Source organism: Microcaecilia unicolor, chromosome 1, assembly GCF_901765095.1.
Source record: "Microcaecilia unicolor chromosome 1, aMicUni1.1, whole genome shotgun sequence".
Classification (NCBI taxonomy): Eukaryota; Metazoa; Chordata; class Amphibia; order Gymnophiona; family Siphonopidae; genus Microcaecilia; species Microcaecilia unicolor.
The window spans coordinates 475,090,335-475,114,160 of NC_044031.1; the positions used below are offsets into that span (position 1 = coordinate 475,090,335).

At 42.8% G+C, this 23,826-nt stretch overlaps 1 protein-coding gene across 1 annotated transcript in view; it reads right to left on the reverse strand.

Annotated features, from left to right (window-relative positions):
• Positions 1 to 23,826, reverse strand: part of CDH2 (cadherin 2) — a 423,873-nt gene that overhangs the window by 63,916 nt on the left and 336,131 nt on the right. The window contains exons 7-10 of the mRNA XM_030213715.1: positions 20,422 to 20,594; positions 5,943 to 6,080; positions 3,623 to 3,808; positions 574 to 827 (exon numbers count right to left, since the gene is read on the reverse strand). Of these exons, the coding sequence (XP_030069575.1) occupies positions 574 to 827; positions 3,623 to 3,808; positions 5,943 to 6,080; positions 20,422 to 20,594 (751 nt within the window). The remainder of the gene's footprint in view (positions 1 to 573; positions 828 to 3,622; positions 3,809 to 5,942; positions 6,081 to 20,421; positions 20,595 to 23,826) is intronic.

A 23,826-nucleotide genomic window follows, 5' to 3' on the forward strand; every position in this document is an offset into this window, starting at 1 on the left:
CTAGTCTTCTATTGCAGTTTCTTTTTTTTTTTTTTAAAGGGGAGGAAGGAGAATATGTACATGGGTGGGAGGAAGGGACGGAAGAGGTAGGTAAGATACTTGACTAAGCTACAGTGACCAAATTATGGTTTACTCCTTAGGGGAGAAGTTATCAACATGGGTTACCATTAAGACAGGTTATCTTACCACTAACTTGTTCTATTTTAACACAGGTCCCATTTAATGCAATGAAAACTAGTTACTAATAACCCAGTTTAACAATAAAATAACATGTCATAACGTAGCCCATGTTGATAACTTCCCCCCTTATCAACAGAGCAAAGCCTTAAGAAAAGGACTTACATAAATAAACACAAGAAAAATCCAATTTACTACAAAGCAGAGGGGTAAAAAGTTATAAATTGTTCCCCCTTAAAATATGGCACAGATTTTGGCATAAAAATGTAATGTTGATGAAATAATCACAGAACCATTCAACAAAACATTGGTTAGAAAAGGTACAGTTCTAGATAAAACAAGGTTAAACGGAAGAGCCACTAAGTAGGCATCAACGCAAACTGAATTTGGATATACCTTATAGATTGTTGCATATAACGATCTGGATCTTGAGCAGTGAAGGTTGTTAACATGGTACCAGCAGGTACGCCCTCCTCTTGACGCACAAATTTAGGGTTAGGACTGAAGTATGGACTTTCATTCACATCGATAACTGTTATGGAGACAGATGCTGTTGACTGAGGAGGATGGTGAATGCCCTTGGCTAATGGCACTTGATTTTCCGCAGCCACAGTAAGTACAAACTTATTATTAGTCTCATAGTCAATTGGCTAGAATACAAACAAAAGGGGGGTGGATTAGTTAATTAAATGAATGAGTGGCACAAAAACTATATTTCTTGTTTTATGATGGAATTATATAGTTCTTTATGAGCAGGTACTGCTGGGGGGTGGAGGTGGAGAGGAGAAGGTAGGAGGACAGGGAACTATGGCTGTGAAATTGAAATATACAGCCTGATCAGACCCTAACCAGCGGAATCCTACAATTTCCTAAGCTGTGTGTTAACACTATTCACTAAACCTATTCTTTTTCAGATCATCAGCATAAGCAAAAACATTAAATGCTCAATATCTGTGACACTAAGTAGAAAGTACACAGCCAGAATCACTGAGGGAGTCTTCTACTAAGGCGCTATCACGTTTTTAGCGCATGCTAAAATTGTGGGTGCGCTAAATGTTAAAGACGCCCATAGGAATGCATTGGCATCTCTTAACGTTTAGTGCGCCTACAATTTTGGCGAGCGTGACAAAAACGTGAGCGGACCTTAGTAAAATACCCCCCCAAGTAAAGAGCTTTTCCTGAGCCAACAACATGTATATGAATAGAATTTTTCCACTGAAATTTGGAAGAGCAACTGTAACTTCATCAAGTTCACAGATTCATTTTTCTAGAGCCTCGGTATTCACTCCCAATCCTGAAGGGCTGCCTATGAGACAGGTTTTCAGAATATCCCTTGTGAATATGCATGAACGAGATTTGCATGCCTACCAGTCCCATTGTATGAAAATCTCTCTCTGGCGGCCCTCCAGGACAGGGAGTGACTAGTACTGCTCTACCCAGTACCAAAGCCAGTTCCTCTTGTGTTATCCAACCACAGAGTGCACTTAGAGCTACTAAAACAAAAGCTTTAAGAAAATCACAGCACATTACTGTTAGAGAGTAAGACTGGGTCTTGTATTCATCAAAAGCATGCCTACCTTTTATGATCAATTGAAATCCTGTTAAAAATTAATATGAGCTATTTGTACCTTCCATCATGCCTCTTAATTAAAAGACATTCAGCTGAGACTGCTAAGTTAACATCCATCAAGCTTCAGATGAAATGTGTCTACCCCCAACAGCTTCCCTGTCTTGCACGGGTCGTGTCTATATTCTGTGTTTTTCTGTGCTGTTATTCCAGCTGTGGCATGGCAGCGTGTGATCTGTTAGCTTTTGATGCTACTCTTGACATAGGCCTAAAAGGCAGAATGGGATAGAGCATTCTTCTGTTGCCTTAAAGGGCCTGTTCTGTTTGTGAGCACTTAGCTATTGCTGATGTTTTGTTTTCCTTTTCCGCTGCCAGTTTCTTTAGTCCGTGCTACATTTCAAGACACGTGGACCTTATCAAAGTATTTTAAGGAGCTAATAATAATTACCTAAAGTGGTCATGTCCCCACAGAGCATGGTAGTATATGGTACACTAACTATATCCTAGTTAAGGATATAGTTAGTGTACCTTTAAGAACCAAAAGAGCAGAAACTCTTGAGTAATGAACTACGATAACTTATAAATGGTTACTATTAAAAAGGATGTGGTTTTGCTGCATATCAGGTCTGACTGCCCAAGTTATTTGGAAAATGTAATTTGTTTGAGTAATAGAAATAATTTTTCAGAATGGTCTAGTGCAGTGGTTCCCAAACCTGGTGCTGGAGGCACCCCATCCAGTCAGGTTTTCAGTATATCCACAATAAATATTCATGAGATAGATTTGCATGCAGTGGAGGCAGTGCATGCAAATCTCTCTCTCATGAATGACTGGCTGGGGTGCCTCCAGAACCAGGTTTGGGGGCCACTGTTCTAGTGGTTAGACTTGTGGACTGAGAACCGGGGAAAGCCATTGGTCAAACGCTGCTGCTTCCACTGATGGTCCTCATGAGTTTGGGCAAGCCAATTCACTCTCCATCACCACAGGAACAAACTATGGGCCTCTTTTATCAAGTCACGTTAGGGGCTCCCGGTGCGGTAATGCCGACCAAGCCCATTCACGGGAACCGCTAGCGTGGTTGATAAAAGAGGCTCCAAATCCTGCATATCCTGTCTTAAGCATGAATTTGGAAAGGCAAATAAATTCAGATTCAATTCAAACCTTCACTTTTCCCAAGAAAAACAATAAAATTGTGTACACACACACACGTGTGTATTCATGTAGGGGGTAATTTTCAAAAGATTTTTCTGTGAGTAAAGGTCTTTTATACAATTACCTCGTGGTATATGCATATGCATGTTTGAAAGAGCTGAATTTAGAAATTATCAGGTAATTGTGAAATGCCTGCACAAGGTGTTTTTGGACAACTAGATTCCTTAACAGGAATGGATTTGGAAGAAAGGGTGTGAGTAGCTGATTGATTTTTGTAAGTTTTACCCTTGATTAAGCCTGTGGGCAAAACATGTCCACGCCAGGCTTTATTTGGTAACAAGCTGGTTTGAACTGTGGATTTGATGTTACTACTTATACGTTTTTTTATTTGCCAATAAGTTGATGCACATGCCACATGTAGGCATTCCTGGGGGAGTAGTATGGCTGAAGTACTTTTTTAAAATTTTAAGTGCATGCTCACATTTACACCTGAGAGCAGGTATAAACGTGGGCATTCACATTTGCATGCTCAGGGGCTGGTTCTGGATACCTATTTCATAAAGGCACATAGGCTTAAAATAGGCACTTTTTGAACTTCCCACACAGATGTCCTGTTGTAACTCAGGCCCTTTGTATCTCACAGTGACCGTGATATCTAATAATATAAAATATATATGTGAAGAACTTCTTAATTAAGAGGTTTTCAGTCTGGAAGCGTACTAACTTACCTTCACAACAGTTAACAAGCCATCATTACTATGTGCATCAGTCAATATGCTGAATCGGCCTGTAGGGTCTCCGCTAATGATTCTGTAGACTGCATTCCAGGCAGGAGTGTGTGGCTGATCCTTATCAGTTACTGTTAAATTAGCTACTGTTACATTCACTCTGTTTTCAGGCACCTCTCCAAAAAACTAGAACAAAAGTTAAAAAATATATATATTACTGAAATAGTTTACTGCAAGAAGATTTTGGCTAGATAATGCTGGATCCACAACTACTCAGCTGGCATACCGAGTACATAGCTGAAACATTTTAAGGCGGGAATCAAATTGATACTTCTGAACTTTACAGCAGGATGTGAACAAACTGATTCATATGAAAAAATATATATATATATTAGGGCTGCATTTTGATTAAAATTTTTAGTCACTTGATCACGTGATAAAAGGCAAGGTATAGCCAGCAATTTATTGGGTGGGGGCACGGGGTGGGCACACATTTCCTCCCCCTGGTATTATATCTTTACTGGTTGGGATGCCGAAGAAAAATCCACTGCCAATGCAGACCCCTTTCCTCCTTGTACTGCTTCAGGAGCGAGGAAGTCAGCGGGGGTGCCTCCAGCCGCTTCTCCCCGAGCAGGCTCAATTCATGCACAAACTTGGGGAGTGCAAGTGTCGGTGACTGAGGCAGTACAAGGAGGAGGAAGAAGGGTGACTGAGGGAGCGGATTTCTTTGGCTGATGGGGCTTTAGCAACCCCATCACCCCACCCCAGATCCATTATCTCTCTCTGAGTCTAACATCTCTCCCTTTCTCTCCTCCCATCACTGCCCTCCCTCATATTCATTATCTCTTTCTCTTCCCTCTCTCCCAATGCCCCCCCCCTGGTCCAACACTTCTCCCTTTTTCTTCCTTCCCTCCACCCTCTCCACCCCGGTCCATTATCTTTCTCTCTCTCCCCTCCCTCTCTCCCTTTAAGCCCATCTCTCCCTCTCTCTTCTCCCTCCACTGCCCTTTCTTCCTCCCCCCTTCCCCTCTGCACAATCCACCATCTCTTCCTCCCCTATCAGCCTTTTCCGTGGTTCTCTCTCAATGCCCCCTTCCCTCCCCCCAAGGTCTGGTATCTCTCTCTTCCCCTGCCACTGACTTTCAAGCCCCCTCCCCCATGCCTCTCTCTCAAGCCTCCCTCCTCCCCCGATGGCTTTCTTAAGGTCCCCCTCTCCTCTGTGGCTTTCTCAAGCCCCCGCACCTCTCTCAAAGCCCCCTCCTCCTCCCCCATGGCTCTCTCAGGTCCCCCATCCCCCATGGGTTACCCAAGCCCCTCCCCATGGCTCTCTCGATCACCCTCCCCCTTGTAACTACCTGCGGCTTGCTCTGCCCCCCCAGACCTGTCTGCGGCTCTGGCTCTCCTTCCCCGCACGCCACCTCCCCCCCCCCCAATGTACCTTTCTAAACAGAAGTCATTGGCCATGGAGGTCAGCGGCAGTCGTGCTCAAAGGCTGCCTGTGATCTGGCTGGCCCCTTCTGAAAAAAGTAAACTGCATCAGAAGGGGTGGGTCAGGTCAGAGATAAAGCTGCTAGCTTGTAGGGCTGAAGACTTCTATTCAGAAAGGTACATTGGGGGGGGGGGGGGCTGCATGGAGGTAGAGCCAGAGAAGTGGGCAGGTTCAGGGGGGTGGAGATGGGAGAGGCATGGGAGGGAGGCAAAAAGCAGGCAGAACAGGATTAATCATTATGCATGCATAAATTTTTAATCGCAATTAATAATTAACATGTTAATCAAACAGTTAACTGTGATTAATGTTCTTCCCTAAAATATATATATATATATATATATATATATATATATATATATATATATATTTGGACCTATGATAAATAAAATGTATTAACTGCCTTAGAGCATGAAAGTGTGTGATAATGTATTTTAGTAAATCTAGGGAGACATACCCAATAGACCTCTACAGTCAAGGGCAACTTCAGAGGACTTAAGGTCCAAAAGGACCATCATTTTGCAATGTTCTGAAATCCTAACAGTATGTTTTGAACTCTGAACAAATATATACAATCCCTCTGGGACACTGGATAAAACTGGAAATGTGTTGAACAGAATACCCTTATTGGGCACATCTTTAAATCCTCCATTACCTCAGGCACAAACTTAGACTGTAAGACCTCCAGAGATTTAAAAAAAAAAAAAAGAAAAAAAAAAAAGCCTACTGTACCCTTATATAACTCGCCTTGAGCTACTACTGAAAAAGGTGTGAGCTAAATTCAAAATCCATTCCCTTCCCCTTATTCTTCAACCTTTTTTGTACTGTACTTACTGTACTAGCAGTGAACTCCGGAGGATTGTCATTGACATCTGTCACTGTGATGACAACTGTTGCTGTATTTGAGAGACCGTACGTCGGGTTTCCCTCCATGTCTGTAGCTTGAATTATTAACGTGTACTGTTGAACTTTCTAAAACACAAAATCAGATATTTACAGATAAATTTCACTACTTCTTTGGAAGGTCATGTCTCCAATACACTGAATATCACTGAGTAGCTTGAATCTGATGCAATTAATGCGGGTAAACATAACTCTACATAGGTTAAGACAACACTGAGATTCCATCTCTTGCACTAGTAAAGGATACTAATACTATGTATTTCTATCATTAATTGGCAGGCTCTATATTTATTTTATTTTTAGTAAGCTAGTTCAGATCCTTACAACAGAGGTACCAAAATCCTAGGCAACCTAAAATGAGGAACCTGTTACCTGCTACCGACTTCAGAGGAACTAGTCAGGGCCAAAAGCCCAGGGACACTGCCACAGTAGAGGAGAGGCTGGAGAAGAGGAAAAGGGAGGCAGTGTGAGGGTGGAGAAGAGAGGCTGAAGGCAGGAAAAGAAAAGCAAAGTCAAAATAAAGTGTCACTACACAACAGACAGATGAAAACAAAAACAGAGATGGGATTTTACAAAAATTTCCCACCCAGCGTGCAGGTAGAGAATTCCCACAGCCTGTATGAGTGGACTTTACATGCGGTGCGCAGAGGCCTTCCTGGGGTTGGGGTTAGGAAGGGGCCTGCACCTACAGCAATCAAATGGGACAATTTTCCACAGCAATACTATGTACACTAAATAGCAGGTGCAATTACATGCACAGTTTTTTGGGGTCATTTTCAAAGCAAATGTAGGCAAGCAGTTACACTTTGAAAATCCTGCAAAGTTTGCATAGCAAAGAGCACACACTTTACTTTTTGCTAATATGGACACTTATAAAATTATCCCCTGAAAGTTTATAGACATTGTGGCTACTTTGTAGCATACATTAATTATTAGGTTTACTAATGTAGTCACGTGTACTATGAAATGTGCATCATGGACAATATTCATATGATATGCATAAAGCTAATATTAGTACACAAACCATCATGGTAAAACAGTAGACAGTTTGCCCCAATCCAAAACAAAGTAGAACTAGGGGTGGGCAACAATTGCAAATTTTAATCATGATAAACCGAGTGATTAAAGTTTTAATCACACAATTAATTGCGCCTAATCACGACATGCATTTTAGGCATTTCTCTCATCCTTTCCTACTGGCTCTCTCCTATTGAACACAATCATCTCTATCTCTCTCGCTCTCTTTGTTTCTTTCTCTCATGCACTCCTCCCCAGCCTTCACCCTGTTTCTCTAATGCCCCCCTCCCCAGTCTTTACCCAGATTCTCTCATGCCCCCCTCGTCAGCCTTCACCCAGATTCTCTCATGCCCCCTCCCCAGCCTTTACCCTGATTCTCTTATCCCCCCACAATTTGTTTTTGTAATGCAGACCTCCCCCCCCCCCCCACACACACATTTATCTCAACCACAGGGCTCTTGCTCCAGATTTTCTCTTCTTCCTTGGCACTGCCTCAAAGTCCTTTTTCTTCCCCCTGCCCGGTCAGGCTCTGCAGATACTTGAGCCGCGCTGTGCAGGAAATTGGGGAAGTCCCTCAGGACTTGAAACTGTGAGACTTCCCCAGTTCTCACACGGCGTGGCTCAAGTATTTGCAGAGCCTGGCTGGGCAGGGGAAGAAAAAAGACTTTGAGGCAATGCCAAGGAAAAAGAGAAAATCCGGAACATGAGCCCTGCAGTCGAGGTAAATGCGGAGGGGGGGGGGGGGGGGGGAATTGGTCTGCATTAAAAAAAAAAAATCAGCCGGCATTAAACGCTACTAACTCATTAAGGGGATCTTTTACAAAGGCGAGCTAGCGGTTTTTGTTAACGCTAATGATTACTGCATGCTAAACACGACAGATGCCCACAGAAATATATGGGTGTCGCTAACATTTAGTGCGTGCTCAAAATGCTAGTGCACCTTTGAAAAAGGATCCCTAATAGCGTTATTAATGTGTTAATTGCCCACCCCTAAATAGAACCCTTCAACCCGATCCCCATAAAGCCAATTGAAGAAAGAAAAATATATTAACCCCTCATTGATTTAAATCTGAAGTCACTCCTCATTCCAACACATATAAAGCAGATCCCCCCCCCCCCCACCCCCAAATCCCAGAACCCCTCTAATCCTCAATCCAGTCCTTGTCCCATTGTTATGATACGGCTCAGTAGTTCAAAATGGCAGATCAAGTAAGAGCGGAAACCAACTTCTGAGCAAAAGTTAAATTTTAAGCATGAAAAGATCACATTAAATGTAGCTTCTGCTTAAAGGTCCTTCACACATAACCAGAAAATGACTAAAGATATTAATGCAGACATTTATTTTATCTCTCTGTATCTGGAAATACTGATGAAATTTAGGCCACGCCATTGCTTGTCAATCTTCATTAGTTTCTGGCTCTGGCCCAGATTTTTTTCAAAATGCTCTGCTTTGGGTTTAAAATTTTGAGGGATTGGCTCTGGAATACACGATTCACTTTTTACAATTTTCAACAGCTAAACGATCGTTGCACTCCAATAAATGGCTAACTTTACATTTTCCTAATGCAAATAATATTCAGTGAAAAATTATTTGGAAGATCAGTTCCCGGCAGCAGGTTTTGAGTGGATAATAAACAAGTTGAATGTACATTCATTAATGATTATTTTCTCTTTCAATGCACTATTAAGACTTTTTCATTCTATACATTTTTAGGGACCATGTTGAATTGATTTGTTTTATGCATTTTTTAATATTTTGGTTAGATCTCCTTTCTGTATATTTCTTCACTACTGACTGATGGGCCGATGATCAGAAGCAAACGCAGGCATTAGAGGCTGTTAGCGCCATACTAGCACCTGTGTTTTCGACCACCCCATGATCAGAGCCCCTGAGCCCGTGAAACAATGCGCTTGGGGGCTCTGAACACAACTAGCATGCAAATGCATACAAAACAGTTCTCTTAGCGCAAGTAGCATGCAAATGAATGCTAAACCTATTTCTCCCCAATGATTAGCGACCAGCACGCCAAGTACTGGCTCGCTGGCTGTGGTAAACCCTACGACAGCTTGGAGCTGGTGTTAGGTTTTGCAGACCATTGGGGAGGAATGGTGAGCTCTGTCCAGCATGCACTTGCATGCTAGCAGGCCCCCCATTCCCCCCAAAGCAGCAGCCCACCCTCCCCCACAGAAGCAGGAACCCCGACCTCATTCCTCCCCAGCGACACAGGGGCTGGAGGTCCAGTGGACCTCTAGTCCCACGGACCCTCCCCCCCCCCCGATACAGGTTCATGGGGGATGGAGATCCAATGGGTCCCCAGCCCCCCTAACCCCCTGGCATCCCCACATTAATGGAGCCCTGGTGGCCCAGTGGGCCGCGAGTCATTCCCTACCCCACCCCTCACCTGGTGGTCTTAGCGGCCCTTCCCCACCCCCAACCTTTGTTGGAAAAGGGAGGTGACCTCCCTCCTCATCCATCGGCGTCGCCTCATAAATGGCGGTGCCCAACCCTGCCCAGTGCATCCTGAGATGCGCTGGTGGGCCTTCACACCATATAAGGGAGTCTCATTTGCTCCATTGACATCTACATCTTTTGCTTGAGTGCTGACTCCTAAGGTGGAACCTAGATTCAGGTAACTAAGATTTGGATTATTCTTCCCAATGTGCATCACTTTGCATTTGCGCACATTAAATTTTATCTGCCATTTGGATGCCCAGTCTTCCAGTTTCCTAAGGTCTTCCTGTAATTTTTCACAATCCGCATGCATTTTAACAACTTGGAATAGTTTTGTGTCATCTGCAAATTTAATCATCTCACTCGTCATTCCAATTTCCAGATCATTTTTAAATATGCTAAAGAGCACCAGTCCCAGTACAGATCCCTGTGGCATTCCACTATTCACCCTTCTCTATTGAGAAAAATTGCCATTTAACCCTACCCTCTGTTTTCTGTCCAGTAACCAATTCCTAATCCACAGAAGGACATAGCCCCAATGACTTTTTAATTTTCTCAGGAATTTCTAATGATGAACTTTGTCAAAAGCTTTCTGAAAAACTAGATATACTACATCAACCTGCTCACCACTGTCCACATGTTTATTCATGCCTTCAAAGAAATGAAGTGCGAGGCAAGACTTCCCTTGGCTGAACCCATGCTGACTCCGTCCCATTAAACCATGTTTGTCTACATGTTCTGTAATTTTATTCTTTATAATAGCTTCCACTATCTTGCCCGGCACTGATGTCAGGCTTACTGGTCAATAATTTCCCGCATCACTCCTGGAACCCGTTTTAAAAATTACCGTGAACATTGGCCTCCCTCCAATCTTCAGGTACTATGGATGATTTTTATGACAGGTAACAGATGACTAACAGCAGATCAGAAATTTCATGTTTGAGTTCTTTCAGTATCCTGGGGTGTATACCATCTTGCCCAGATGATTTATCGCTCTTTCACTTGATGATTTGGCTCAGTACATCTTCCAGGTTCACCAAGATTTCTTTCAGTTCCTCCGTATTGTCACCCTTGAAAACCATTTTCGGTATACGTAGATCTCTTACATCTTTTTCCATAAAAACTGAAGAAAACTATTCATTCAATCTGACATATTCCATGATTCTCAACCCAGTTCTTGGGACATGCCTGGCCGACTAGGTTTTCAGAATACAAAAATGAATGTGCATGAGATAGATTTGCATACAATGAAGGCAATGCATACATATCTTATGCACATTCACTGTGGATATCTTAAAAACCGACTGGCTTGGTATGTCCCAAGGACTGGGTTGTGAATCGTGACATATTCCAAAAATGCCTATTGAAGGGCCAGTCTTCTGTAATGTGACACACAATCAGTGTTGTCAACTACTTGTGGATTGCTGAAAGGCACATTTTTTTTGTTACATTTGTACCCCGCACTTTCCCACTCATAGCAGGTTCAATGCTGCTTACATATTATATACAGGTACTTATTTGTACCTGGGGCAATGGAGGGTTAAGTGACTTGCCCAGAGTCACAAGGAGCTGCCTGTGCCTGCAGTGGGAATCGAACCCAGTTCCCCAGGACCAAAGTCCACCACACTAACCACAGGCCACTCCTCCACTATATTTTCCTAAAATATTCTCTTCCCTTTCTCCTCTTCTCCTTAACTCTTACTTGCCTGCTCCTTCTCTCCTTCTCCTACTTCTCTTTTTCTTTACCCGTCTCCCCTCACTAAATCTTAATTTCCTTCTTCTCATACCCCTCTTGCTCCTTTACCCTTCCTCCTGTTTGTTTTTTTTTTCTCCCCACAATACCCTCTCCTTCTTTCCCCTTGCCTTGCTTTTCTACCACTTGATCCTCTTCCCCACTCCCCCCACCCCTCATATCAGGCTTCTAGCAGAACGGATGCACAATTTTCCAGTGCACAACCTCCTTCCTCACAGCAGACAAGGTGTGGGGGGGGGGGGGGGGGGGCGTCCCTTCCTTTGGCCACAGAAGCAGGCTTTGATTGAGGGGCAAATCTCTTCTCTCACTTTCTAATGCATCAGCAATAGTTTTCTCTCAGGCTTGTCCAAGACAGCTGTCAGAAACTTCCTGCTCCCAGACCCATTTGTTTTACAGGGGAACCAGCGCCTCTGCCTAGTGTCAGATCATGGTTGCTGTGTCCACAAAACATTGTGCTAGTGGCCGTATCTGAGAAGAATTACACTAGAAGAAGTCAGCATGATTTTTTTTTTTGCCTCGACATACCAATATTCTAATTAAATACTACAGAAGCATTAAACTGTTAAAAATACAGACTTCTATGCACAGCCAAGGTACACATCAACAACCTATTTTAATGCAGGAACAAAGTAATATCATTAGGGCTACAAGAATTAAATTTAATTTCCTCAGATCTTACCTGATTGTGATAAGAAATGATTACAACACTATCAGAAGTGAATATTCTAGTGGGATTGGGTTTGGTAGGTATATAGTTATCAACACAGACTATAAAGTTGAAATTATATGATAATGGATGAATATATTATGATTTCTTACTTCTATACACATAGGATTAAATTCTATATATGGTGCCTAAAAAGAAAAATCTGTTCCGAAAAAAAACATGCTTATTTCTATTCTATAAACCATGCCTAAAGTTAGGCGTGGTTTATAGAATACACATAGCGCCTGTTCCTGCAACTAAATTTAGTTATGGCCATTTATGAAAACTAAAAGCTGGTGTAAAAGTGAATGACTAATGTAGTTGTGGATCAGGCATATTCTATTACACTGTGTATACATTCTAGGAATGCTCACAACCTGTCCTTGTCCCTCCAATGGCCACACCTCCTTTTGAGTTCCACACAGTACGGACTTATGCGCATTGCTTTATAGAATACGCTTAACGAGCTACGCGTGTGAATCCTAATTAGTGCCAATCAGTATCAATAATTGCTTGTTAGCATCCAATTATCTGCGCAGATTGGCTTGATATCCAATTAAGTTCCACGTACAAATTGGCTACACAAGCCGATTTGTCCGCAGAACTCTAGTCGTCATATAACAGAATCTGCGAGACGAGGGGGGGGGGGGGTGATTCTATAAAAGGCATCCAAATTTCAGCACTGGAAAAGACTGGCATTAAGCACCCTTTACAAAATAGCGCTTAGCACCGATTCTCACATTCAGCTTTGGGCGCTAGACTTATACCTGCTGACACCTGGTGCAAATTTTGGCACCCAAGTTGGGCACGGAGACCCATCATTCTATAACACTGTGCCCAACTTTTCGGAACGCCCAATCGTCCCCTGTCCCCTTTTGGGATATGTATTATGGGATTTAAGCACCAAGATGCACGCGCAAATTTCAAGTGGTGCCGGTTAACATCAATAATTGGTTGTTAGCGATTTGGGCACAATATATAGAGTCCAGGGGACAGAGTTTCTCAGTTTTTCCAGCATACATATAACACTGAATCAAGAGATATCTAAGAAAATAAAAAAAACTTTGCTAAATATTTGGTTCTAAAAGCAGCTGAAGGCATGTCTTCCTTTGTCTAAGATACCTCCAAAGGAATCTGAAACTTAGCTTTGCTTCGCCAACTAGCATTCAAGTACTGTCACAAAGCACCTCCTTAACAATCGGAAAGGTACCATGAAATTCCCTACAAAGAAATCTGCAGAGACACAAAAAAGCAAACATGGACATGGTCAGTCCTAATTTAGTTTAGAAACTGCAGTATGAGGAAAAGGTTAGCTAGCAAAGTACCAGAGCATCATTCAAAAAGAAGCCTTAAAGAAAAGCAAGAAGCTCGCTACTGTGGATGTCACTATGGGAACTGATCCACAGGATGCTACTAACAAAACTATCAGGTCACAAGGAGAAAATCCCCCCTCCACAATTTATTTCATCAGTGCATTCAGCACTGTAGACCTTAGCCCTCTCCAGCCTCTGGCCCCTTCTCTTTGTACATCCCTGGGACTGTGTGGGAGTATTTCTGCTTTAGATATACACAAAAGCTGGCCTCAGTGGACCTTTGCTCTGCAGGTGCCGCTAGATTAGTACTAGTTGAATAAGTCTCAGCCCCAGAGTTAACGTAAGGCGAATCCTCAGTTCTGAAGACCAAACACAAACCTGACACACTCCAGACTGTTGGGTGTTTATGATTCTCCTTAATAATATAAATAATGCTTCTAATTCTGTGACATGTATTTTTTATGGGTTTCCCCCATTTATTTGTATTATTTTTCATGCATAAAATTCTTTACATACTTATGTTCCCAAAATAACCATTCATTTGCTCTATTTTTCCATTTTCTGGTTCATTAGGGCTGGATATTTGTATTTATGAACTGCTCTATATTTTCCTTTGTTTTTTGGTTTTGTTTTTGCAGTTATGTTTTCCATTGGTCTCTTCCAGAGAGCCATCACTCACAAAACCTCTAAACTAGTCTAATACACACCCCAGCTCAAACCAATCTCACTGGCTCTGAAAACACATATTTGCAAGTATTTAATGAGAAGCATAGACATCAGTTTCTACAAGTAATAATGCTCTTCTAAATCAGTTTTTGAGCAGACTGAAACAAAATAAACATATGCAAAACTGACACATCAATCTCACCCATATTTATTAGGTAAAATACAAAACCGGCAGGCCTAGCTAGCTACAGAACTCTCTCTTGGATCATGTTTCTTGGCATGAACACTCCTTCTGTGTATGCAGCAGACTTGTAAATAAAATGTGAAATTTCAACATTGAAACATTTAATAAATATTTAATAAAATGTGAAATTTCAACATTGAAATATTTATTTTTTTCCTTTTAGGAATTTTATTCTTCTGCTACTGTTGTTTTGATTGAAGACCACAGAAAGGCAACGACTAATACCTTTCTCTAATCAGACTCGTATTTGGAGCAAAGAATCAGTTTTCTTAAGCTTACAAAAAGCTGAATGCTGTCTCTTAAAGTATTTAGAAAGTACAGTGCAGCAGTGCTGCTGCACACTCCCTTCTGCTCTGTATTTACACCAGCGGACTCCAGGCCTATCCATAGCACAGTGAAATCATAGATTTGAACTTGCTCTTCTGTTATGTTTCAGGTTATAACTCCAACAGCTCTGGACTAGCAATGTGCATTTTTTTTTAACAAACATGGGAAATGTTGTTTCATATAAAATTTAACCTAAAACGGAAAATAATCCAAATAACAATGACCGTACCCCTCCTCCACCCAAAACAAAAAACAGAAACAAAAAACAAAACCCCATAAATAACAGGGGAGACTATATAAAACAAACATTTTGGTTTACACACCCCTACTTTGACCTGCCTAGCTATGTCTGTTGGCAGCCAATCCTGGCTTTTATGGGAAAATTAGGTTCTTACCTTGGTAATTTTCTTTCCTTTAGTCACAGCAGATGAATCCATTACGAATGGGTTGTGTCCACCAACCAGCAGGGGGAGACAGAGAACACTGAAAACCATAGTACCTCTAGGACAGCTAGCTCCATCTGCCTCTCAGTATTTTGAAGCTTCCAAAGCAGTGTTAAACCGCAAAGTAGCATAACATGAACTTTCCTCACAGCGAACACAAAGGAGGGACGAACTCAACTTTCTGTAGAAGAACAGAATTCCTGAAGACTGTTTTCCAACTTCTCCCAATGAGGGAGCATGTCTGCAGGAAAAACTGAACACAAAACAGAGTCAATCAGGGAGGGATCATGGATTCATCTGCTGTGACTAAAGGAAAGAAAATTACCAAGGTAAGAACCTAATTTTCCCTTCCTTGTCATCAAGCAGATGAATGCATTACGAATGGGATGTATCAAAGCAATCCCTAGATAGGGAGGGAACAAGCCACACCAAGCGCGTCCCTCCTGGCAGCCACATCCAGCCTGTAATGTCGAGCAAAAGAAAGCTTAGAAGCCCAAGTTGCTGCACTACATATCTCTTGAAGACAGAGTACTCCAGTTTCAGCCCAAGAAGAGGAAATCGCTCTTGTGGAATGAGCCTTAAAGGCGTCAGGCAGAGGCCAGTCAGACAGCAGATATGCAGAAAAAATGGCTTCCTTAAGCCAATGGGCTTTAGTGGCTTTAGACGCTGGAGACCCTCTGCGAGGACCTGACAACAATACAAAAAGGTGATCAGAGGTCCTGAAAGCATTTGAATCAGAGGTCCTGAAAGCATTTGACATCTGCAGATACTGCAACAGAGCCCAGCGCACATCCAGGAGGTGCAACTGCCCAAAGGATTATGGTTTAGGTGAAACGCTGAAAGCACCTTAGGCATGAAGGAAGGCACAGTACGTACCGTTACTCCGGACTCTGAGAATTGCAGAAAAGGGTCTCGACAGGACAGCGCCTGGAGCTCAGATACCCGTCTCGTCGATTCAATGGCCACCAAAAAGACCGTCTTTAGAGTCACATCCTTCTCTGAAGCTCGCTTCAGCGGCTTGAAGGGCGAACACTGAAGAGCCTTTAATACTAGCTCCAGGTTCAAGGCCGGGCAAGGGGCCCACACGGGAGGCCGAAGCACCCCTCTCAGAAACCGTGCAATGTCAGGATGTGAAGCCAGGGAGAGGCCAGTGACCTTCCCCCGAAAGAATGACAATGCTGCCACTTGAACACGCAGGGAATTATAGGCCAAGCCTTTTTGTAAACCATCCTGCAGAAAGTCAAGCATCGGCGAGACAGAAGCCCGCATGGGTGTGATCGCTTTAGAAGCGCACCAAGCCTCAAACTGGCGCCAGATCCGAGCATAGGCAATGGAAGTGGAACGCTTGCAGGCCTGCAAGAGAGTGGAGATGACCTTGTTAGAATAGCCCTTGTCTCTCAATTGCGCCCTCTCAATAGCCATGCTGTAAGACCAAAGCGGCATGGATCCTCCATGGTCACCTGCGTCAACAGGTTCGGAACCAGAGGCAAAGGAAGGGGAGCCTCCACCAGCATCCGCCGGAGGACCGCATACCATGGCCGCCTGGGCCAATCCGGGGCAATGAGGATCACCACTCCTTGATGTAGCCGAATTTGCAGGAGGAGCCGCCCTATTAAGGGCCAAGGAGGGAACACATACAGGAGGACTGGAGGCCAGGGTTGAGCCAAGGCATCCAACCCCGCCGAGCTTGGATCTCTCTGTCTGCTGAAAAAGGACGGGACTTTGGCATTTGTGCTTGATGCCATAAGATCCATAACGGGCTTTTCCCATTTGGCACAGATCTGAAGGAACACTTCATCTGCCAGTTCCCACTCTGCTGGGTCGATTTGATGCCTGTCTCCCCCTGCTGGTAGGTGGACACAACCCACTCGTAATGGATTCATCTGCTGCTGATGACAAGGAAATGTGAGATAATCATAAGAAAAAATATTTTTTATTGATAGTTTCACCTCTTGTTGACACATAGCGAAAAACACTAATAATACGTTCAACAGAACAATAAACTACTGAATAAACTCTTTTCACATTGGTCTGCAAACCAGTGAAGAGCCACATATGCTTGATGCATGCTTAAGGACAACAGAGGTATCAGCAAAAGTAAACTTTTCAGTAGCAAAATAAATCAGTAACGGGTTAAGAAAACCGACTTATTTTGCTGCTATTGCTAATTTCTTTGTGGAATAAAAGACCAGAAGAGGACCTTGCTGAAGAAAATGCAATCTTTAATAAGTTGAACTGAAGCTCCCAGGGTTCACAATCAGATACCCGATATGGCCATGTTTCGCCAAGAGTGCAGGCTGCGTCAAGGGTATAAAGAACCAGTTGGTGCAAACTTAAAAACACTACCATCGTGGATCAGTATGTGTCTTCCTGAGCCCGTTTTTACTGTTCCAAACGGACACTGGTCCATGCTGTTGCTTTTTTAAAGTTTGCACTAACTGGTTCTTTATGCCCCGATGCAGTCTGACTGCATTTTCTTCAACAAGCTTCTGCTCATTTATTCCATAGTGGATATTGTGGACCGGTTGCCTTCTTGTTTTCTTACCATTGCTAATTTCTTTACAGCCACAGTCAGAAAAAGCATGCTTACGGGTTTCAGCACTGGAAATCTGGACATTAACCTATCAATGCAAGTCAAAATCACACTCCCGCCCCCCTATTTAGAGGGATGGTCATTCTCGGGTATAAAGACTGTCGTTGTTTAGGCCATAAATTTTGGAAGTGTTTTTATTTTTCTTTTTTGTAATATCTCTCTAATTTCTGGGAGATTCTGTATTGGGGACAACAAGAGGATTATTATATTGCTCGTTGTTTAATTTGTTTTCCTTTTTCATAGAATAGAAGGTACTCTCCTTCTCTTTTTTCCTTTCCTATTTTCTGTACAAGTTGTTAATTACTTGGTTCTACATGTATAATCTAATACAAAACAAAATCACACTCCCAAAACAATACTTCTCCCATCTGTACGCCCATTTTGCAACTGCGCCCTATAGCATGTGTGCCCTTACAAAATAGAGCATAGGGAGCTTATATCTAAACCTCCACTACACAAGCTGTAAAGGACTCAAATACAAATCAACCTATGCATCCAGCTTCTCCTACATAAGCACACAACTGTGGTACGCACTACCAAAAGCCGTGAAAACAATGCACGACCACCTGAACTTCCAGAAATCACTAAAAACCAACCTGTTCAAAAAGGCATACCCGACCGACCCAACCTAAGTGCCTAAACCTCGCAACACAACGAAACCAAAGCTCGTAATAGTCTACACAACTCTTCCTCTCTACGATTTCCCAATGTGTCTATAAACACATGAACCTTATTCGTCCACAACAACTCTCTATATTTGTTTCACTACCAGAAATGGTGATCGCCTAGGTATTATATAAGCCACATTGAGTCTGCAAATAGGTGGGAAAATGTGGGATACAAATGTAACAAATAAATAAATACACAAAAGTGATAATTTTTTCTGCCCTTAAGGGGTCCATACCCGTGAGTGTCAATTTATAGAATCGCCCTTACGGGGGGAATTCAATAGATGGCGCTAAACATTAGGTGTCAGGATGACCCGTGCTAAGCTAATATTCTGTAAAGGAACCTCTGCACAAAGGGATCCTTTTATCAAGCTACAGCAAAAAGGGCCCTGCTCAGCGTGCTGTTTCTGCACCCCGAGGCCCTTTTTACCGCAGCGGGTAAAAAGGCAAAAAAAAAAAGAGATATGGCCATGCAGTAAGATTTCACTTACCGCATGTGGCCATGCAGCGAGGAACACTTACCACTACCCATTGAGGTGGCGATTAGGGCTCCCGCGCTAACCCTGCGGTAACTGGGTAGCAAGTGGCACTGTCCGATTACCGCCGGGTTAGCGCCTGTGGTAATATTTTTCAAATATTTCCACTAGTGCCAGAAATGCCACGCACTAGGTGTGGAACTAGCGCTGGCGCCCAAGTTGGGCTGGCGGTAACACCAGACTGGCACGTGGTAAGCCCCTAATGGGTTTACTGCTGCTTTGTAAAAAGGCCTCAAAGCTAGTATTCTGTAAAGGACCCTCTGCACAAATAGTGTACATTTCTTGTCTAATTTTGGGCATGAGCACTTATGCCTGACAAAGGCTACTGTAAATGCTGTCACCCAATTAATGGAAGTAAAGGCTGCGAATGCAGGTATTCTATCACAATGCACCAAAATTCTGGGAATGCCCCCTTCGGAGCTGCGCACTATGAAATTTAGGCGTGTATGTTCCAGAATAGGGAGTAGGGCAGATCCACGCATAAGTCCTAATTACTGCCAATTAAGTGCTTTACTCCAATTATTGATTGTTAGTACCTAATTAGCTAATGTGTGGATCTGTGATCCACACCCAAATTTTTGGCCAACCTGTACAGAATCCAGCAGATATTTTACAGCACATACAACAGGAACACACATTTCAGACCCATGTCCAATAAAAAGATGAATATCACTCGCTGTTTTGCTGGCTAAATGCCGATTTTGCAACCTACGCCTCTAAGCACCATATTTTAAACAACTGAATGTCCAGAATCAGCAAGTCGAGGAGTCGAGTAGATAATTATTTTAGGAATTTTTTGTGAGGGGTTTGTATAGCAGAGGCACAAACATAATTGCCCTCTCTGTCATTAAGTTCAAAGGAGCAGTTAGCTGACACTTATGACTGTTCCACAGCAGGTGTAAATAACAATGGATATATTCAATAACATGCTCCCTTTCAAACTGTCTCCCTCACGCAAGCTTTCTAAAATAGGAACTTACATGCACAGCCATTTACATGTGTAAACTCTGTTATTTACATGAGCAAATCCGCACTAAGCTATGGTAGGGCTACCGCATGCATCGTGTGCAGCAGAACCTGCGGTAGTTTTGTGTTTGCTGCACGGTGTTTCTCGTGCCAGAAAATAGTTTTCTATTTTCTAGCGAGGGGGCAAGGTGTAGGTGTGCCCGGGGGAATTCAGTCATTGCCACACACTGTCCAATTACCACCGGGTTAGCGTGTAAGCCCTTACCACCTGCTAAACAGGTGGCGGTAAGGGCTCAGGCAGTAAATTGCTGTGTGCCGATAATTTTTATTAGTGCACGGTCATTTTCGACTTCCATTTAAAATAATACAAATTCTGGCTGCGGTAACAAGTGTCCTCAGCCCGCAGCACTTTCGTGCGCCCACACTACCGCAGGCCACTTTTTACCGCAGCTTTGTAAAAGGACCCCTAAGACAACTGCAATCTTACAGTTTGAGTCATATACAGTCAACATTTTTTTCCAATCCATTATGAAAATCCCAAGCAGAAATGGTCTTAAAATATATGAACCTCTATTTACTTCTCACCCAGGTTCAATGCACCCAAGCAAATTCTTAAAAGAAAAGGAATTGTTTTTCTTATTTTTATGAGATAAATGAAAAGGCAACACACGTGCTGCACACGCCAAAAGTCCTAGAGCCCATAAACTACACACATGGTCTTTTTACCTCTCTATCCAGCCCAGCTGCCAAGGTGATGATGTCGCCCGTCTCATTGTTGATTGTATACATATTGGGAGAGGGAGTGTTTGGAGACTGAGACAGGATTTTGTATCTTAACATGCCATTTGGTTGTTTCGGATCATCGGCATCAATGGCTGTGACTGTCATCACATAAGTTCCTAAAGCCAGAACAAAATATATTGAGCGTGAGGTAAACAGTTTACTCAGATTACCCAGGGTCACTTAAAACCCAAGAACCTAGTCAAAACCATTTTACTTCCTTTGATAAACATTTCTCATTGTATTCACTGTTTGGAGAAAACTGATTAGCCCTGGGGCTCACAATAAAGTGATTTGAAAGCAATTAAGATACCTTAATAGTATACTGAAGTGCTTTGCATTTACAAAACAATCACATTTTCTGGTGTAGAATCTAAAAAAAAAAAAAAAAAGTTCTACACAACCAATTAAAAGTAAGACAAACAATGAACACAATCAACTGGAGAGGCTTTTCAAAACTGGAGAAGACAAAGAAATTATTAATGGGGGTCAAAAGAGGATCTCTGCTGAATCAAATGCTGACCTCGCTCAACATGTGGCAAATGGTACTGGAATGTTGAAAGTTTCAAGGTATCAGGCTGACACAGGGAAAATCATTTTCTGTGTTCTGCAGACCCTTTGCACATATTTCAGAATTATATATATATTTTTTACAGTTCTGAAATCAGTTACAGAGAGAGAACGATTATCACCCCTCCACCCCTGCCATTCGGTAAGAGAGCTCAGACAAACTTTTCACCACAACATGATTCCTCTTCTCCATCTGCCTAGGTCTATTTCCCTTCCTTCCCCTCTTCCATCTGTTCATCTCTCCATCCTCTTATTTCTTCTCTCCCTTTATCTGCTGTTCTTCTCCTCCCCCCCTCATTACCCATTCCCTTCTCTGTTTCCTATAGACAGCTATTAAAGCTCCAGAGACTCCACAAGCTCTTCTGTGTTAGGCGGGGAGAGTCTGATAGGTACGGATGGGGAGAGGGATTTTGGGGTGATAGTATCTGAGGATTTGAAGGCGACGAAACAGTGTGACAAGGCGGTGGCCCTAGCTAGAAGGTTGTTAGGCTGTATAGAGAGAGGTGTGACCAGCAGAAGAAAGGGGGTGTTGATGCCCCTGTATAAGTCGTTGGTGAGGCCCCACCTGGAGTATTGTGTTCAGTTCTGGAGGCCGTACCTTGCGAAGGATGTAAAAAGAATTGAAGCGGTGCAAAGAAAAGCTACGACAATGGTATGGGATTTGCGTTACAAGACGTATGAGGAGAGACTTGCGGACCTGAACATGTATACTCTGGAGGAAAGGAGAAACAGGGGTGAAATGATACAGACGTTCAAATATTTGAAAGGTATTAATCTGCAAACTAACCTTTTCTGGAGATGCGAAGGCAGTAGAACGAGAGGACATGAAATGAGATTGAAGGGGGGCAGACTCAAGAAAAATGTCAGGAAGTATTTTTTTCACGGAGAGAGTAGTGGATGCTTGGAATGCCCTCCCGCGGGAGGTGGTGGAAATGAAAACGGTAACGGAATTCAAACATGCGTGGGATAAACATAAAGGAATCCTGCTCAGAAGGAATGGATCCTAAAGAGCTTAGACGAGATTGGGTGGCAAAGCCGGTGGCGGGAGACGGAGATGGTGCTGGGCAGACTTATACGGTCTGTGCCAGAGCCGGTGGTGGGAGGCGGGACTGGTGGTTTGGAGGCGGGGATAGTGCTGGGCAGACTTATACGGTCTGTGCCAGAACCTGTGGTGGGAGGCGGGGCTGGTGGTTGGGAGGTGGGGATAGTGCTGGGCAGACTTATACGGTCTGTGCCCTGAAAAGGACAGGTACAAATCAAGGTAAGATATACACAAAAAGTAGCACATGTGAGTTTATCTTGTTGGGCAGACTGGATGGACCGTGCAGGTCTTTTTCTGCCGTCATCTACTATGTTACTATGTTACTATGTCTACTGCTCAATGGCAACATCCCTTTTTGTTTGTATTTGGAGGTTTAGAAAACACAGAGCATACAACTGACTCATGGAATTCAGCGTGGGTTAAACTTTGCGGATCTTAGGTAGCAGAAAGAACGGAAATGATACACTAGGGAAATTAGAACCCTAAAAAGAGTTACAGTTACAACCTAGTACAGCAAGAGTACATTGGAGGGGGGGGGGGGGGGGGGCAGGGTGTAACTAGCTATAGAGGAACTGGCCTTAAAAGTTCTCATTCCCACTTCTGACTCCAATAACCTTTGAATCACCCAACAAATTTCATTCAAATGTGTTCAGTGCATAAGATAAACAACCAGCAGCAGAGGCGATGATCCTAGAACAACCCTAGCAGCAGAAAAAGAAGCAGACCAGAAAGAGTGAAGTGCCGAACAATTTTAATGAAAAAGACACCCGACATGGCCACTTTTTGCCCTACAGCTGTGTCAGGGGTAAGAACTAGCAATAAACAAACATAACAATTATAAACAAATGAATATTAATTAAATATATAAAACAGCAGATAAAACATTCAAAAAGCTAAAAACATTAAAAATGATATGAATAAAACCTCAAGACAAATATACATAGTCTATATGTAATAAAAAAAAACTATCAGACTATATAAACACTTAAAAACATACATAAAAAATTACTATATTCAATGCTTCCATTTTTTTGCCTCATTTCTTATAGAAAAAATCTGGCTGTAATGCTTCATGCATTTGTTAGGAAGCAACTCATAATTAACATGGTTATGGCTAGGTGCAAGTTTCTCTACCAGCTGGGAATCATGAATGCTCTCATTACTCCTTGATTAACCAAAACCTGAAACATTTTGCCAAAGGATTGTGAAATGTGGCACCTTGGACAATTAAAATCAATATTTTAAAAAATGCACCTAATAACAAAACTCTCACTGCTTCCGAACATGAAAGATATGTCCACAATGGTTTATAACTAGCATAAAAACATAATAGCCTGCAAGGTCACAGCCAAAAATCAAGGCAGCCAATAATAAAACCGTTCACTATGGGGTACTTCTAGAAGTGGGCCCCTCCTTGCAGCACGGCGAGAGCCTATTCTGTGACAGTATCTGGGTGCCCAAATTACATTACAGAATACTAGTGTAATCCGGCAATGGAATGCGTTATGTTTATATATCGCATGCCACTGCGTTATATAAATATAACGCATAATAATAAGACTTTACGTGACTGTGGGCACTTGAACGCAGCAAGAACATTTGTAACTTGTGTTCATAAGTGGCAGCACTTATGCCCCTCCCATGCTCCATCCATGTGAATGCCCCCTGGTATTTATAGGCTGTACCCACTGCTCCCTCCAACTGCATTGCAGCCAGTGGGGGGGGGGGGGGGGGGGGCG